The sequence below is a fragment of the Taeniopygia guttata genome, chromosome 2 (genome assembly GCF_048771995.1).
Source record: "Taeniopygia guttata chromosome 2, bTaeGut7.mat, whole genome shotgun sequence".
Lineage (NCBI taxonomy): Eukaryota > Metazoa > Chordata > Aves > Passeriformes > Estrildidae > Taeniopygia > Taeniopygia guttata.
Window position 1 is genome coordinate 27748667 of NC_133026.1, and position 18988 is coordinate 27767654.

The 18988-nt window shown below is 38.2% G+C and overlaps 1 protein-coding gene and 1 long non-coding RNA gene across 2 annotated transcripts in view; both read left to right on the forward strand.

The window, feature by feature from the left end:
• The first annotated feature begins 5556 nt into the window (after nucleotides 1-5556).
• The window catches only part of SCIN (scinderin), a 67586-nt gene continuing 54154 nt past the window's right edge, over nucleotides 5557-18988 (forward strand). The window contains exon 1 of the mRNA XM_012571625.5: nucleotides 5557-5720. Coding sequence (XP_012427079.4) covers nucleotides 5684-5720 — 37 coding nt within the window. The 5' untranslated portion in view covers nucleotides 5557-5683. The remainder of the gene's footprint in view (nucleotides 5721-18988) is intronic.
• LOC140682618 (uncharacterized) lies at nucleotides 9530-13246 on the forward strand. Its single transcript, XR_012054524.1, has 2 exons — nucleotides 9530-9658; nucleotides 13182-13246. It is a non-coding gene; the product is annotated as an uncharacterized lncRNA (long non-coding RNA).

Here is an 18988-nt window from a genome sequence, read left to right on the forward strand (position 1 = left end):
AACAGGTCAGACAATGTGACATATTAACATAATATAGTGGTTGAATATATTATTTCCATTTACAAATTAATCTGATTTAGAGCTGTGCATATACACAATCTATTTAAGTTTATATTCAGCCTTTGGAAGCAGTGTATATTTATTAGCACCTTTGTAGTAATGCAAATTATACTTGATTTGGCTTCTGAAGCACTGAACAAAGACTCTTGTGAATTTAGAACTTTTAACTCCTTATTGTGCAGTTTACAATTTAGTGTGCTGGAAAATCATTCGTCAATTTACATGAAAGAGTCCTGGCTAATATATCTAACCTCTAATAGTAGAATTTTGTCTTTATACTATAAAGCATTTGGGATTGCAGATCTTCATTACAAAGACAGTGTTCATTTGGCTGTTTCATAAAACTATGCTTAGCTGAAAGACTTTAATGGCTTAAAGTTTTTCAGCAGAGCCAATATAATTATTTTCATCTATTACAGAAATATGGGGATTATTGGAAAAATAATTTGTAAGAGGAAATGAGTTATATAATTAAAGAATTAACTTCATTAAGAAATTGTTGAATTCTAGTAAAACAAAATTTTGTCTGCTGTTTAAGAAATTAGTTTCCTGCTGAAAATTATTTATAGTTAGCGAATGACAACAAAGCAATGACTGAAACTGTCTTTCAAAGACAATTGCATAGAACATTTATTAGGTCCCTACTTATTCACAGTGGACAGAACCACTGTGAAGAATACCACAAGGTATTCTCTTGTTCACTGTCTGCAAGTCTGAAGGTAGAGCTAGCCAAGACGTGTCTCAGTTCCTCCTCCTATATCATGTGCATGCTTATGATGCTCTCTGGGGCTTGGCCATTCCCTCTTGTCTTTCTTGCAGCTCACTCTCTCCTCTGCCCAGTTTACACCTGTTAAATATACTGGTATGTGAAGAATCACCAGGATGTATCCAAAAGAATATTTTAGGAGCTATACTGCATAGTGCTGTTATGCCTTCAGGTTAAGAGCCTGGGGACAGAAGCGATTCATATGACCGAGACAGAAATATTGAATAGGGACAATATTCAGGATCCAATTTGCAACAATCCAGTTGGATGTAGGAGCACCTAAATCAAGAAATAGGATTTCTTCTGGTGTCCTGTTTCTTGTTTTAAAAAGATATATCGTTATTGGCTATATTTCCATGAGATTTTATTGTTACGCATTGCTCTTAATTTATATAAGTTGGTCTGAGTCATAAATATCTGATACATATAGGCACTTCTGTGAGGTTTAAAGAAGACAAGGTCTGGAAAGAGAGGTCAAACCCTTGTTTTCTCAGGTATTTACAGATATTTCCCACCCCTCCCCTACTTATTTCAGTGGGTGGGAATGGCATTGTAATTTTGACTACTATAAAACCCTCACAGTCTAGTAGCTTTTCAGAACATGTATTATATTTTATACATAGTTCATATATTGTGTTTAAACTCTGTGGTGCATGAATGCAAGGCACTTAAACAGGCAGCCCAGAGTAGTTGTGGATATCCTATCTGTCAAATTATTTAACCAAATAAATATAATCTATAAATTCTGAATCACTGTGCCTATCTGTTATAGTGTCTAGCTTTTTATTAATCCAAAATTCAGAGAAGCCAATCCCACTGATCTCTAACTCAGAAAAGAGACCATTTCATCAGCAACTAATGCAATAACTTAAAGCCACAGCAATGTAGATTCCCTGTTTTGGTTTAGTAATTTGAAATTAAATCCTATTCATGAGGGATTTAGAATTTGGTGATAAAAGCTAAGGCCATAACTTGTCTTAGACTGAGTTTATGCGGTAATAATTGTTTCAATGTGTAAGAACACTAAATATATACAGGTTATAACTATTTTAAGGTGTAAAAATACCAAATATATACAATCTGATTTTATATACATGTACACACTTATATTTTTTCCTCTTACTGGAGAGGAGAAGTACAATGGGAAGTCCAGTTTAATTTAGCTGTAGAAGGGTATTACAAATCATAAGAGAATTTTTTGCTATTTTTTTGCTATTTCTACTGCTGACTTATTGTGTGTTTATTTTTTCAGTTCTGTGTAATTTGGAAACAGCAGAATGAAAGACTGCTACCACAATGCATTAGAAAAACAAAATCATTTTTCTTATGATTTTAATGAGTCACTTTCTAAATTTTCCATTAAAAATAATCCTGTGGTAATTCTCACAGTCAAACCTGATGAGACTTTTATTTTTGTGCCATACAATATCTCAACTATAATTGCGATGTTTGAAGGCACACCCAGATAAAAAGAGAAATTTATAAGGACTCAAATTGGACAAGTGTCAATGCTAGTTTTAAGGTTTCGGGTTTTGCTATTGTTTGGTTTGTTTTTCTAGGTATCCTAGCTGTTTCATGTTTATTACATTTTCAAGAAATAGGAATTGCTCCTGCCAAGACTTTGAGACTGTTCTATTTTTCCTTCATCTCTGTGAAAGGAATGATGATAAGGAATTATCCTCACAACTCCTTGTGCAGTGCAGAAGAGCCTAAAATAGCTCTGAGCTGGCCTTCATTTCTCAACTCCATCACTGAAATGCAAAAGAGCTATGTTTGCATGACACTGAATAAGAAGACTAATTAGCAACAATGTATGTGTCCCCTTGGCCTGGACTTGTAGGCATTGATCCTGGAGTCAGCTGGGATATTTCAGACTTGCATTCCCTCGTTTGATGAACAAGTACTCAGAGTGAGGGCAATGAAACAGTTATTTTAGTGTAAACCAGGATTTACTCTACTCAGTCTCTAATAAGATTTGAGAAGTAAGAAGTGGATTTATGAAATCTGTAGGCTTGTTCCTTACTTAAATGAGTTATAGCAAGGGAGCACTAAGCCCCCATTTAACCTCGAACACCGCTGTATATTCTAGTTAAGGAACAATAAAATATTATCCTGTTATCATATACTGATCAGCATTTTATACAGAATGCAAACTGCTGTAATGTAATCCTTCTTCCTGTTGCTCCAGCAGTGGTTTTCAATAATTAATTCTGATTATCATTACCACTACACTGACTTCAGTGGACATACTCAGATTTTGCATGAGTGCAGGGACTTAATCAGAAACACTAGTGTCTTCTTTCTGATTTTTTGAGAATTGCTAGGATGTATCCTAAACAAGGGCCCTGAAATTTTTTGTCTTATCTGACACAGAAATACAGGAAAAAAGTAGGTCACTACCCCAAGAAGCTGAGAAGATTCCACTTCTAACAGAGTCTGGAAAGTGGTGATAAGAACTATCTGTTTTCAAAATCAAAAGTAAACTTCTTTTTCTCTTTATTTCTTTCTCTTCTTGTTGTTGTAATTGATTCTTTGGAATCAATACACCATAGAACAATTAAAGTTTAAAAAAACCCTAAAAATCAAAGAACACAACATGCTCCAAAGGTCATGCTTATGGCATTGTCAAGTGATGTGTTTTTCTAATAGTCTTGGTTTGACTGATAATGTGATTGAAAAAATATATTTCCCCCCACACACACACTTTTTTTTCACTATTTAGAAACAATGAATGGGAAGATTTTAAATTCTTTTTGTTATTTATTCCTGGATTTTCTTTTGCTCTTTCTTCCTGGATTATTTTCTCTCTTTTTTTTCCCCCTGAAATACCTTCTCTCAAGGTAAAAAGTATAGATACTATTGGCTATAGCTCCAGTTTTCAAGGTTAAATCTGGGTATGATATTTCATTTGTGCTTGGTTGTCTCTAAGACAATTCTGCAGCTCAGACTAGGATCCTGGCTAGCTTTACTGCTTTATCCAGCTTGAACTCTTAAGATCTCCTAAATCTTATTTACATCTACAAACAGCTTATATTTAGCTGAAAAGATGAGGTGGATTTGTGTAGGAAAATGTCAAGCCCTCTTGCTGTTCTATGGTAGAGCGAAACGGCTTACTCTTTGGCTTTTCTGGGTTTTAAAACTCATTTATTTTGCAAAGTAAGTAACATGCTGCCATCTGCTGGCAATAAGAAATTATTTTATTACTTCAAGTGACTTAGTGAATACGTTTTCAAATTCTTAAGGAAGTTTGTTTGATGTTATTTTCTCTTCAGTAAAACTGTAGATATCTGAACAGCATAAACTTGGAAAGGACCATTCAATTATAATTTATAATTTAGTTCAGGATCCCTATGAAATCCTTCTTACTTGAACAAAGTCCTATCACAAAGCTCAACTACAACCTCCAAACTCCTTTTCAGCTAAAAGCCTGAAAAAGAAGTAAATTTCCTTAAAGACAGAGAAAAAGGTGTACCCTTTCAAAGGATTTTGAATGTTCTTTAAAACCAACCAAACAAAAATGTATTTTCCCAGATAGTCTTTTGGTCCTAACTCTGAAAATTTTAAAAATATATATCTTGAAGGACCTGCATGGAAGTACTGTAGACATAGAAATATTTAAGGATGAAAGCTTTTGTTCTTTTCTTTGTTTTTGAAGTAGTATATTTTATAAGAAGAAAAAACAAGGGAACAAATGGGATAACTGTTGGGTGGCTCTAGGTGATTTGTACTTCTGAATTTTGCTTCCTACTTCATCTCCAGTTAAATCCATTATGTACACAGTCATTTAATCTGAAGAATTCCTCTTTATAATTTCACAATGGAACATCAGAAAGGGAAAAAAAAAACCGAACAAAAAAACCCCCCAAAACAACAACAAAAAAAACCCCACCAAAAAACAAAGGAGCTCTGTTTAATCAGCTGAGAACTATAACTCAGTTCAAACTTGGCCTTCCTGGCTGGAGTGCTGGCCAAAGTTTCAGTGGTGTAGTGACATTCTGAAACCTGAGAGAACAGGTTTTATAATGAAATATCTGGTTGAACCAAAGTAATTTCCAACAGCACATAATGACCATTTGTTAAGGTGAAAGTGTGTATCATGTATTTTTGATTTATAATTTATACTTCATTTGCACATAAGCAAATAGAGAAAACAGCCTATGTGTATGTGGCTAAATAATCACACCCAATTATACAATCCAGGCCATTTCAGGTGACCATTTCAAGGTGTGTGTAGCAACTATTACACTGTTCTGTTGGAAGAATTCTTGAAAACTGAAATACAAATGGAAATTAATTCTGCTACCCTGACTCTTGTGTTGCCACTTATACTGAACAAGATGAATATTTAAGAAGTACTGGGGTAAATACTGCTGCTCCTTTCTATTCAGTTGTTTTAGTAAATATGAACATGCCCAAAGCACAGGGCAGCATCAGATCTTACAGGTCATAAAAGTATGTTTAGTAAAACATAGTTTCATCCATTAGGATAATTGGTGATAAAGCACCGCTGTTTTGTTTTCAAATTACTGTTTTCTTTTCCTCAGTCATATATTTCCTTCTAATACCCTTGTTTTCTAGCATATGAGAGAATCATATTGAACTTCTGGCCTTGTTGCTAGGTTTCAAGCTGCATTTATGCAGTCCACTGAGACATTATTCTCGTTTTTGAATTTTGAATCAAGTCCCAAGGCAACAGTGCCCTGTTTCTTAGCAACACAGATGGGTAGACTGTATATTCCAGCTCTTTTGTACAATGGAAGAATAAACAATTCCCTGAGTAAGTGTGTGCTGCAAGCCCATTGCTTCACTTAATCTCCTGGAGAAGAGAGGAAAGGGAAGTCTTCTGTGGTACAGCAGATGAAGTTTGTCTGGAAGTCCCTGTCTCTGCAGAGTGGTGAGTCATATCTCTATTTTTTTCTGTTCTCTGCATCTCTCTGGAGTCTTTATTCACTGCTGTGCATATGGATCTATAGCTACTTCGGATCAGTGAATTTCAGTTAAAAGATACAAACAGAGGCATCAAAACCAAAGGTAACAAAGCTGGCAGAAGTGGGATGTGTAAAAGTACATAGACTTTTTGCTCTGGTGAAATTAATGGAGAGTCATAAAATTGCATAGCTTTAGAAAATCTGGGTGCAAACCCTTGATTTTAGGAAGGAAATTAGGGCTAGAGAAAATAGGTAGTGATTAAGAGGTAAGGAGGAAATGTGCATTCATGCAACTAACATCATAGTAGTCTGTTACCTGTGTTTGAAATGGAGAAAAGTTATCCTTTTAACATAATCTCTGCGAAGTGTTAGGCAGTTTGAGTAATTTTAGGAACATAGGCAAATTCTGAATTTTGCTGCCTTCAGACTGTGGGACTAACATTATCATGTAGAGGGAGGAGTACAAGGGAGAGGAAAAGGGGAAGAGAAGGACACACAGCTCTGCATAGCTGAACATTTCTGCTCCTGATGCCTGTGGAGGGGCAGGTGCATACATCATCTTTTCATCATGGCAACAGCAGCAATGCAAAGTTTCAGATAGTACAATTTTAGCACAGAGTGGAAGAACAGAAGCACTTCTGCTATTCATCCCGATGACCTTGGCATGTACCTGTTTTACCTGGATCTAGAGCTGGCCTAGTCAGTCTTCCAGTATCTCAGTTTAGTTGCAAAACAAGAAAAGGCTGTTTTACATGTGTAAAGAATCAACTGTCAAATTCTTTCCAAAATTTTTTAAATCACAAGGTAAACACAGCAGCTGGCTATGGTGGGACAGCTGGCTTGCCTGTAGACTGCCCACACACAATTCATGGGAAGCCTGGGCTACCTTTGAACACAGAAGAAAAGTGCCCACACAAGTTTACTCACCTCGTCCTAAGCAGGAACGGGGCCAGGTTGTGCTTCAGTGTTTGGATAGCCTGAGTATAATATGTGAAGTAGAGACTGAGTTTTGGCCCCTTCCCAAAGGCTATCCTGCATCAGGAATCTGTTGCAGCTGGAAGTTTTCCAGCCGTGTGGTCCTGGGCTGGAAGGAACCTGTCTTGGCAGCACAGCAGAGCATGACCTGGGAACCAAAATCACCTGAAAAAAAAGAGAACTGAAATGTGGCCTTCCAGAAGTAATTTGTGGGTGCTTGATTTATCTCCAGTAAGCTGCCCACCCAAATCTTTGTTCAGAAACACAGCTTTGTTGGTAAGGACATACTTCCATATGCCCTTATCCTTCAATGGACCATGACCTTCTTTTAGAAAAAAACCCATTCTGTTATCAGAATGAATAAGTACAAAGAAAAGAAAATTGTAATGTTAGGGCTTTCCTTCAGGTTTCCTGATCATTGAGTATTACAGTAGGAAAAAAATTGTTTTTATTTTGTTTGGGCCTGCTGCAATACCCTTATGATCTATGTCTTTCTTTCAGATTTTCAGGGCATAAAAGGAGCTCCTGTGTAAGAAAGATAACAGTATGGGAGTGGCTTTTAGATCGCAGAGATAAAACAGAAAACATGGATAAGGTAGTATCTGCGTCCAGTTTGTGCACAGAGCCAAATACTTTACTGACTATTTAGGGTGTTAATGCTGCTCCTGTGGCCCTTCATCCTACCTAGAGGCATCCTCGGGAAACAGCCTTCCTCTACTTCTGGGCAAAAAGATGAAGCTTATGGCACTGGCTACCAGAAAGCCCATGGCAGGACATAACATTTGGGCACATATTAGGGTGGAGTATATAGCAAGGGGGTAGCTCTAGTTAACATTGTGTCCCGGGTGTGTCCAGGAATGCAGAGAAAGATGAAAATGCATCAATAGGAATGGAGAGCAGAGCTTCAACATTTCCCTCTTTTGAACTTCTTTTTGTCACTTCTACTTGTACAAAACGGGATTCATGTAAACCCAGTTGTGCCCCTATATAACCCCAAAACCCTGCTCTGCTGCCCTGCATGTGCAGAGGTTTAGTCTCCTGTGAGGATGTACTGCTTAATGAGTCAAGAATTAAAATATGAAAAAGGGGTGTATTTGTGTTGTTACATAGTGTAGAGTTTTTTAGGTAAAATAAAATTCAGAGTTCCTATTCCTAGAGGCTGGTATGAATGTGTTAATTTCTAACATTCATGCTTTTGTGACTTCAGATGTGCTTTCCCTAGGCTCAGGAGTTTCCTTCATCAGGTTACTTTGAAGAAGTGAATGATAGAACCAAAAGCAGTACTTCTTCATCTAAGCACAAGTACAAAATAATATTAAAGTACAACCACATATTTATCTTCATTGAATGTTCTGGGTTGTGCAGACAAGTATAGTTAAAGTAGCAATCAATAATAAATGTATTGTTGTATTGTTGTATATAATTGGGGGGGGGGGGGGGCAGTGCGGGAATCCAGAGCTTCCCTCTGGCTGCCCTGGAGGGCCTGGGACCCTGGCAGGGGTCAGGAACCCCCCTGTACAGAGCCCTGAGAGACACTGTCTGTGATCTCTGTCCATGGAAAAGAGTTTTCAATCTTACAGGATGAATTACAAGCTCTGAGTGTTTGATATAAGTAATAATTGGTGTGGCATGGGTGCAAAAGTAGAATTTTAGGATTCTAGATAAGGGGTTCAAAGGGGGCAAGATGGAGGAAATTGGGCATGCCTTGTCCTTTTTCTTTTTCTTCATGCCCTCCATGTTTCACTGTAGTGTTGGCATTTTTCTCTTGGTTTAGGCTGGAGACACACTGTTCAATGTAGGTGATAGATATTGGCATGTTATTGTAAATATAGCACACGTAATTTCTGGTATATAATGTTTGTAACATCCCCCTGAGGGGCAGAGCCCCGCACGCTGCCCTGCAGGACAGACCTGCAGCAGGGCAGCAGAACATGTTAGAGATAAGCAAGAATAAACAACCTTGAAAACCAGCACAGACAAATTATGACTTCTTCTTTGGCAGTGGGGCTGAAAGACAGAGACTTTCTATAATCTTGGGATCATTTAAATATCACAGATTCTGACATGTGTGTTGAGTTTTTCTTTTTCTTTTTGCCAGGGACTCCAATATTTGAGAAGAAAAAATTTAAAGCAGGCCATTATGTTCATCCTCCACCAAGAAGTGATAAATTTTTTCTTTAAAACTCAAGGAAAATTTTCTGCAAGCCTTGACTGCCCTTTCTTACAACAACAAACTGCAGTGAAGCAATCCAAAGCCAACACAGATTTATGGCTGAAACAACCTCATGATTTTAGACACCAGCTCTATAAGTCATCCAACCTTCCTCAGAAGCCACAAGGAAAGGGAAAAGGGGAACTGAAGCCAAAAAAGACGCCTGAGGCCACAGTCATGCCAGATACACTTAGGGTTAGGGTTGAGAAAACCACAAACCAAGGATTTCAGAGACAATGGCACACAAAGGCATGCCAAGGGGGGCACAGCACTGCCCCAACATTGCTCCCTCCACACCTTTCTCCTTGGCACCACCCATGTATGGAGGGTCTAACCTGATTTTTATTTATGCCTCAACATTTGTTATGCATGATATGTAAACTTTCTTTAGGTGTTGTACTGACACGATAGAAAGCTCAGTCCTCTGGCAGCTTTATTTGACAGACAGTAAGGGGAGAAAAATTCCCACGATCTGTCTTCAAGGGCTTCCCCCTTGCAGATGGGGTAGATCACTGTCTTCCCAGGAGAAAAGTGTCACAGTTTTGGAGACAGACCAGAGCCCAGACACGCTGAGTTCATGCAGAAAGAGTTCGCTTCCCTGAGCTCTCACCTCCTTTCATACCTGGCTGAGCCAGTCCCTTCCTGGTCAGCCAGCCAGTAGGAGCCTGAGTCCCCACGGCCTGGGCCTGCTCTCACCGGCCAAATGATGTAAGTAAGGTAATTATGTAATTGATCACATATTTCTGTTATAAATTTGTAGTTATTTATACTTTGAGGCCTACAGGCCAGCTGTAGGCCACCACCCTTTTCGTTTCTAAACACAAAAGCAGTGTCTGTCATCCCCTGCAGGGCCCTTGCTGGCAATATCACAGACACAACCTTTTATCTAGCCTCAGCCTAGCCCTGAACGAGGCCTTCAACTCAATTCCACAGGCCCAGGGCCCTTTCTAGTTGGTGATGTGTCCCATATATTCTTTAATTTGTAACATTCACTCTAGGGAGCTGTCAGGCGGGACCATTAGCAATACAAATTATCAATATGGCATGTTGCATGCTTATAGCCCAACAGTTACAAACTTACAACTGAGCTCTAACACAGGAAACAACTCAACAGTTACGAATGTACAACTTATCTCTAAAAATAAGAAACAGCACAACCTAAAAACAGGAAACATTTCAATTTTCGGAACTGTGGGAAAACCAACCAACAAGAGAAACAATCTTAATTCAGGCCTGCTGTCTATATTCTTAAATAAATAAAATCTTTAGTCTTAATTTCTTTAAATATATTAAATCACTTTAATAGTGCCACCTGTTTTAGGATATACAAAGTACTAGGCATTCCCCCTTTCCTGTTTAAAAAATATATTTTAGAGTGCTATGTAGGGGATACCAGTGGTGTAACACACCCTAAAGCTGTAAGAATTGTATTTAATAAGGTATACAGCTGCTTCTGAAAGTGCTATTTGCAAGACTAATTCAAAATATCCTTTCCAGAAAGCTGTTACACTTTGTTCTCTGATTTCAATATTTCAATTCCTTTGATGAAATGAAGAATTTCAATCTTGTGATTTCAAGGAGAATAAATTTGGCAAGGTTTGGTCCATCTCACTGCACTCCATGTTATCCTAGTATCCCAGTCCATTTCACTGCATTCGCTCCATTTCCAAATTTCCTTTTCTTTTTTTAATTGCATTTGATTTTATTGTATCTCCATTCCAGAGTGTTCTCTTTGTCCACTTTGTTCTCTGATTTCAACATGTATTTTCCTTCCATTTCATGAAAGAAAATGAAACCTTGCAATTTCAGTGGGTATGAATTTGACAAGGTTTAGTCCATTTCCCTGCACTTGAATGTGCAGGGAATGTTCCCTGCACCTTTCCATTGCATTGTTTTCACTTTGATTAATTTTTTTAATGGTGTTTTATTTCTTCAATTTCTTTTGTCCCTTCAGTTCACTTGGATTCCTGATTTCAAGATTTCATTGCGTATAATTTTGGCAAATTTCAGTCCTTTTCACTCCATCTCATTTCATCCCACCCGATTTGGTTTTAGTGATTCCTTTTTCATATTTTCTTTATTTTTTTTTCCCAATTGCACTTGATTTTATCATTTGTCCTTTCCAGACTGTTTGTTTGACTTCCTGCACTTATTTCAAGATTTTATTTCCTTTCATGAATGGAAATTCCCCACAGACAGATCCCTATCCCCTAACCCTAACCCTAAAGCAGCATCCTTTGTGGTGGTGCCCAGGTATGGTTAGGGCTGGTGTATTTTTACCTTACCTAAAAGCAATGTGTAAAGTTTATTCTACAGCTAACTTCAATGGTCTTGGTTCTAGGTATGGTGGCTTTTCTGATGTTAAAATGTATTTTCCTTTACAAATGCCGTGTGAAGCTAATTTACTACATTCTGTGGCAGCTTACACCAGAGATCTTTGCAATCTGAAGTTAAAACCACAGCATTTGACATAGCATAGGTGAATTTTCACAATGTGCACATTTATTGTGTTTGAGAATTTAGGAGCACTACTTCAACAGTAGGGAGCAGGAATAAGAGCACAGAACCCTCAAACCTGTCTTAAGTGGTCTTAGATGAAACTTGAAGATCAAAGAGTAGCTTTTCCCCTAAGTTTGAATATCAGAGAAATTCCACTTCCAAGTTGTAAATAATAGATCACAGAAAGTACTCTAGTTCACTCAGGTAAAGACACTTAGATTCAGGGACACCTGATACAAGCATCATTACTAGCTGAAAACTCCTTGTTAATGTTGATTTTTCTGATAAGACTGCAATTTCAGCCTTGTAATGGGGGTGATTCCCAGGTAACTGATTCAAGTCCAATGTCTGCTGTACTCATTGTAGATACAATAGTCCATACCTGCATTCCTACTGTGGTGGATGGTCCAGAATGGGGTGCCTGCCCTCTATAGTGTTTCTATAGCTTCACCTCCTATAAGGACAGCTTCTTTGAAAATAATTAACTACATATAAATTAAAGCACACACACACACACACCATGTGGCATAAAACACTGCTTTCTTTGTAGACAAAGGCAAAGGCAAGGCTTTGTTCACAGCAAGGCCAAGGACAGAATATTTTTTGTTTATAATGTTTGCTATATATGTATGAGTGCTCCTTTCTCTAGGTCCTAGCTGATTAACAATTAACATAGCTTTTCAAATCCTAGAATCCAGACAGTTTTTCCTATAGCTTATAAATACTGTTTGGTTGGTATTTTCAGATCCTGAACTTGAATCACTGACAGGTGGTTGAAAGCACTCTGACAGGAGATTTCTTACATACCAGCCTCATGAAAAGAAGTGGGACCCACAGCTGCTACCAAGTATATTTTAAATCAGAATATTTTGAATATGCAAAATACATTCAAATATTTTGAATATATTTTAAATACCCAGTCTTGAGAGGATATCTGGCATATCCTAAGGGAAATGTCACTGTATTGGAAGTCTAGGGACATGGACCATTCGTTGCCTCTAGCTTTCCAAGAGCGTGATTTTTTTCTCTAGCTCTTGTTCAGAGCTTTGATGGAGTTGAAAAGATAGACTGTTGCAGAAAGTTTTCTTATTTCAGCCTTTAGCAGAAAATTACACAGTATTGCATGTGGTAATTCACTTTTAGGAATCAAGATGTTCATATTAGATTGTTCAAAGACACAGACTATTTCAGAATAAGCAGATGCTGGATGGGTGTTTTTATTCTTTATATATACACACCAAACTCTTAAATGTAGAGATCTCCAAACCAGAATGCTTATAAAACAGCTCCAGTTTACATCACTGAAGAGTAACAAATAGAGCATTGAGGGGAAAATAACATCTATATAACTGCAAATACCAGCACAGGGCAGAAATACACTAAATGTACTTTGTCTGGTATATTAGTGAGTATTTGACCTCTTTCCCTTAGGCCCCAGTTTCTGAAATAGCATGGAAATCAAAGTTATTATATCTTTCTACTTAAAAAATTCCTCCCTAATTCCCCTCACTATTGCCAAAAATGACTTACCAACACATCCAACTCACTAGTTCTTTTCTATAATCAGCCCCTCAATTATCTGGCGATAAATGAAAGGGCACAGCCCATCAGGCCCCTGGTAACTACAGATGCTGAGTGCCATCATGAGCTTTGGAAACTGCCTGTCCTCTGCACCCAGGAGCTGGGGATGAGCAGGCTGTGCCAAAATAAACCCTCATTCAATTCCCTCTTCCTTCAATAGACACATCTGCTTTGCTCTTGACTCTGATTACCGGGAATGGACTGATGAAAGCTCCACACAGTCAGGTAGTTTCAATTCCTTTTCTAAGCAGTGTGTGTGGGTGTTGTGTGCAACAGGGGGAAACACTTTTTAGTCATAGTCTGCATTGCTGAGGGCTTTGGAGATGTATCCAGAGCCATACTTGGACACAAATCTCTAGACTTAAACTGTCTATAAGCTGCATGGTAAATACACCCCAGGAAGTCATTTAGCATAGAAAATTTCATATTGGATCATTTTGTCTTTTCCAAAGACAGTGAGCTGTATACCACTGTGGAAAGCTAGGGACACTAGTAAGAATCCTTTATATGAAGATCTTCTGGCCCTGTGTGCACTGTTGTGGAGGTTGGCATTTCTCCAGGATTTCCCAGATGCAGCACTTGAAAATAAAATTTGTGCAAGATGTTGACAATTAAAAAGTGCGTATTTTTTGTTCAAGAGAGCTTCCTGTCAATTGCAATGAATCTCCAGACATTGTTTGAAATTTGCAGTTCCCCAATTTTCAGTCTGGAGAGGATAAAGTCCCCAGTCTGCTTGTAAATTACTCATTTCCTGAATGCCACACATACCCAGCGCAGTAAAAGGTGATTTCACTGTGCATGGCAAATGAAAGGCTTGGGACAAATTAAAATTCAGAGGTTGTTATGATCTGGTGCTCTTGTTAGAGCTCAGTAGACATAACCATAAGATAATAATATTGTATCTATACTAACCATGGATTATGATGAAGTTATAGCTGGTCCTCCCCATAGTGATAGGAGTGACAGTATAATCTAATGACACACATGGAAGTCATTTTGACTTGGTCTTTTGACAGATGGAGAAAAGAGGGCACAGAGCAGGTAAAATAATTGCCCCAAAAGCCTGAGGGAAAAGTCAATTTCAGACAAAGTCCTGAAAGTAAATTTGATCTCTTATAACACATGTGAAGGCATTTCTAGTGCTCCTGAGGAAAAGAGGAATGAACTTGTCTTTAACCTCTGTGCATGACACCTCATCTTTAAAAATGTGGGTGTCTTCATTATGACCAACAAGATGGAGGTAGCCCCTTGTGCTAGTGTGCAGTGGAGAGAGACACACGGACATGTTACAGACACTCATTTCCTGGCTTAGGCAACTTTACTCTTTCACTTAGAAGAGTCAGGAAAAAAACCAGATCTGCTCTGCAGTGAGGAGAGTGCAACTGCTGGAGACCCTGGGGTACAAAGGTTACTAAGGAAACAAAGGTACCTACAGGAAGACTCTGCATAGATAATCCTCTTTATTCCCAAATATACAGTAAGAAGCATCCTAAGAATATAAAGTGAAAGTTTTTTAAAAATGCTGCCTTGTTTTGTTTACCTGCTTTGTTTATGCCAAATACCTTTACCATATGTGATATATATAAGTAAGACAAATCAAACTATTCCTGTTAAGAACACTGTGAAGAAGTATAAAGTTTTCTTTTCTTCACACAGCACATCCTTGCAAGAAAGCAGCTTTAAGAGTATTACTGCTACTGGCAGGACAGATACCTTGCTTCCAAATTCCTACAGGGGTGTGACACTCAGCTGTAGCTGTTGTGAAAGGCAGCTGCAGTGCTGTTATCCAGCTGTGCAGACAAAAGCCCCCATTACCTCTCAGTCTTACCAATATAGTGCAGTGGCTTGATCTGAAAATGCTGATGATGTTGCTTTACAACAAGGAGATTGAGAGACTCCAGAGAGCAGTTCTGCTTGCACTGCAATGTTGGCTTGGTGCATGGCAGCAGCATCCAGCAGAGCCCAGCAGGAGTGCAGTGTCACTGGCATTCTGCTGTGTCTCTGCATCATTGCTCTCTTTTATAGGTACATGTGGAAGAAATGAAGCACCCAAGCAGAGTGCTCTGACAGCTCTTCATGTTGGCCTCAGATTAGCATCAGCTTGTTCCCCTGTTACACACTCAAATTCAGAGTCCAAAGGGGCCTGTGACTGCCCTGCAGACATGCTTGCTATTCAGGCTAATCTCCTTCTCCATCTCCTCTGACACTCTTTACAAAGCTCTTAAACTTCAGAGGAAGCGGAGTGGGGTTTTTGTATCAAGGGCTGGCAAAAGGGATGTTCTCATGCCTCAGCAGTTAGAGATACAGGCAAAATCTCTTCATTCTTTTTACCTTTGTGTGCTCATTGTGGGGGTGAAAATATACTGTAAATACTGCTGACAGCTATGTCACCCTATGGCACCCTATGGCACACATCACACTGTCTGCGCCCAGACCTTGCATGTGTGAAAACAGTACAAAAATGGCTAACAACTTCGTGCTGCAAGGTTCTTTTTAACTTTTAACTAAGGTTTAACTAACTTTTTAACTAAGGTTCTTCTTTTTAAGTCTAATCAAAAACTAAACTACCCAATTAAGAAGTGACACTTAAATTATTTTCTTTTCTAACTTAGTAACTGACCCCTAAAGACCCACAATGCAGATTTTTCTACCCAATTACAAGATACTACTTAAACCCAAGAAGAAAGAGGAAGAAGAAGAGAGAAGAAAGGAACTCGAGACAATACCCTATATCTTCTATCTTGAACTAATTTATAACATACTAAAAATCTTAAAACCTAATTTTCTCACCTATGTGACATACTACACTACTCTCTACAATTTCTATAATCTATTTCACACTTTTGTGGTTTCTAGTTTACTTTGAGGTTTTGGAAGTTTTCTCTATGAATGAGGTTCAAAGTTAGTGTTTTCTTGGGAGTCAGAGCACTCCAGGGCATACAGGGGGATATTCTTTTTGTTCTGGGTTCTTACAAATGCATGACAAACCCATGCATTTGAAAATGTTAGCACACACACACACACACACAGAGTATTCAGGTGGTCATCAAATTTTAAGTACTGTTGAAAGTGTTCATATCTTTGTCACACTGAGCCTTTGAAATACCAAATTTTATGCCTTTCCTGTGGAACAAAATCATAAAAAGATGTGAAATAATCAACTTAACAATGTACTAAAAATCTTACATTTAAAGAATTACTTATTAAAATCTTTCTGAGACCTGATTTACAAAAGATAGTAAAGGTAGCAGGTTGGTTTGCAATAAAATAAATCTTGTATTGACTGTAATTAAAATTAATATACTGGAAAAATGGGAAAAAAAAATTCTGCTAGATACTTCTCTGCTCCATTGAGTATTGATTTGAGCAATTATACCTTATCATGTTGTGCTGATAGCAGTGGGGTAATTTTATTACCTTAATAACACAACTGCAGTTAGGTAACACTGCGCTATTTAGTTCATGTAAGGAAGATATTAATTTGTTTTAAATAAGGGACTGTCCTTAATAAGGCACTAACTTCATCCCAAAAGACATGTAGAGACCTGTGCAATGCTAAATAAAGGAGTGAAGCCAAATGAAAAATATTATGGGATTCCTTCTTTCACTTAGATGAGAGTAATGCCTTCTTTTCCTTTGACACCAACTGCTGTAACAGCTCAGGAAGTCCTGAGACTGTTCTGGCTGAATTTTGTGCACACTATGGTGAATTACAACGAGCAGGGATGAGACTGGGAAAAGAAGAGGGAACTGTGGAGTCGTGAGAAGAGGGCTTTGGAAAAGGCAGTGGGATGTGCATAGCTGTGGCTGCAGGCTGCCTGTACATAGTGCTTTTCATAAAGAGTCGGTTTAGTTTTAGTACCCTGGGATTTCCTCAAGTTACAAACCAATAGACAGTGTGTGGAACACAGAAACTCTATTCTACAACTGCTTAAAACATCAAGCTTTATAACATTGGAGCGCTGCTTTTCCTCCACAGAGGCCTTTTCTTAGCTGCAAAAAGTAAATCAAGGAAGTGTCTGTCATGCAGGTTGTACTAAAATTATGCTTTGGAAAATTAAACTTATCTGTAATAACATGGTCTTCAACTGACTCTGCCTGTCAGTTTTTACTTCATAAAGAGAAACACATTATTTTCACTTGCTTCTCACTTGCTTATTTGAAGAAAATGGTAGTCAAGCAGTGATGGTAATTTCTTGAATATTCATCTCAAGAGATAGATAGGAAAACAGCAATCACCTGACAGCCAGTGGAATGTCAAAACAGGGAAGCCATAAAAAGCTGTGTTCCTCTGTGTTTTTCCTGTGAGTATAACTGCTCTTGTTGACTGTTATGTACTTTTGAAAGTAAATAACCAAACGTTACTAGTGAAAATAACTATAAACAAAGAAAGTCAAAGGATAACAACGGGATTTTTCTGTTCTGAACAGAGGAAATTTTCTGACCTTGTAGAAGAGGCAAGGAAGGAAAGGGGGTATAAATGCCTGTACTGGAACAAATGTTAAAATATGAACCCATCCTTCTGATTAAGTTCCTCTGAATATGCCTTCAAAAGCTGGCTGGCATGGCCTATGCAAAATGGGAACCCTACCATGCAGGAGCTGTGTAAGTGTGTCATGTTGGCTACCTTGGATTGGCCAAGTAAAATACTTCTCTCAAATCCAGGAAGGACAAAGCCTTAAGTGCCTTCCATATCTGCAATTTCAAGCACACTGTCCATGCACGTAGTTTTCTGTTGCAATGTCGTTGAACAAAAAAGAGCCCAAAGTTTATAAACTTATTTATTAAATTTATTGTGATAGGGTTTGGGGGGTTTATGTTTGTTTATTTTATTTGTTTTGGTTTCTTTTTTTCCTAGCATCACACAGTATATCACATTTTCAGAACACTGTAGGTCTTGTAGGACTGGGCATCACCCATTCTTTTTGGTACTGTTTAGGATTTTATTTTTAGAAATAGAAATTTGCAAAATGTACTCTCAGAAGTCATATAGGAAGGGGGAATGGTTGGAATACAGATAACATTTATGTTTGGCTTCTAGCAGGTCTAGCCAAGAAGGCTTGGAAACATGGGACAGGAAAATGTCAGAGACCTCAGAACATTGCACAGAGGGTGTGGGATGGGATCTAAGTTAGCAGAATAAACTGAAGACCCAGAGAAAAGACCTAAACTACTAATCTGGAAGAAAAGCTAAAGGCTGCTTGGTATATATCCAGCAGTTTTATTCTGGAAGTAGTGAAAGCTGCAGAAGTGTTTGGGAGCACATATATATACAGTATTTGTTATAACCTGCCCCAGAAGGGGAGGGTAAGCCAGGTACTTGATAATAGATCCCTTGGGGTGTATTAGAGTGAAATGACACTTAATGACCAATGTCTATAAATATTTATATCTGTAGGGTTTATTTTAGAACAATTATTTGCAATGGAAAGCACTATGTAGTATGTATGTATATTTTGGTTACTATCTATAATAATAAAAAAATCATAAAAATAACACTTAAGAAAATGTATAAGGGAAAAGAGAGAAAGGATAAGAGTAGAAAGATATATAGTTACCATCTGTAGGTCTAGCAGTGAGATTTGTTTGCAATTTTGATGAGTGATGGCAGCAGTCCTGATCCACTGGGGCTGGGGAAAGCCCACAAAACACAGCTGAATGGGTTAACATCCTGTCAGATTTGGTGGAAATGCTTAGGTACCTCCTCTTAGGGTGAGGAGTTTTACAAAGGAGGAGTGAGGAGTTTTTATGTTGTAACACTGTGGATCACGGGGCACTTTGGGGGTCTTGGATGGTTTATGACCCCTTCTAAGACATTACAGCTGCCTCTCATCAGCATTGTTGAGTGAATTGTGTATGTGTGAATGTGCCCGTACTTCCCCAGAGAGGAGTTTTCTGAGCCAATTATCTAAGAGAGAACATTGGCATGATAAAAAGCACTATCTCACCCTGCAGGATGTGCTTGTT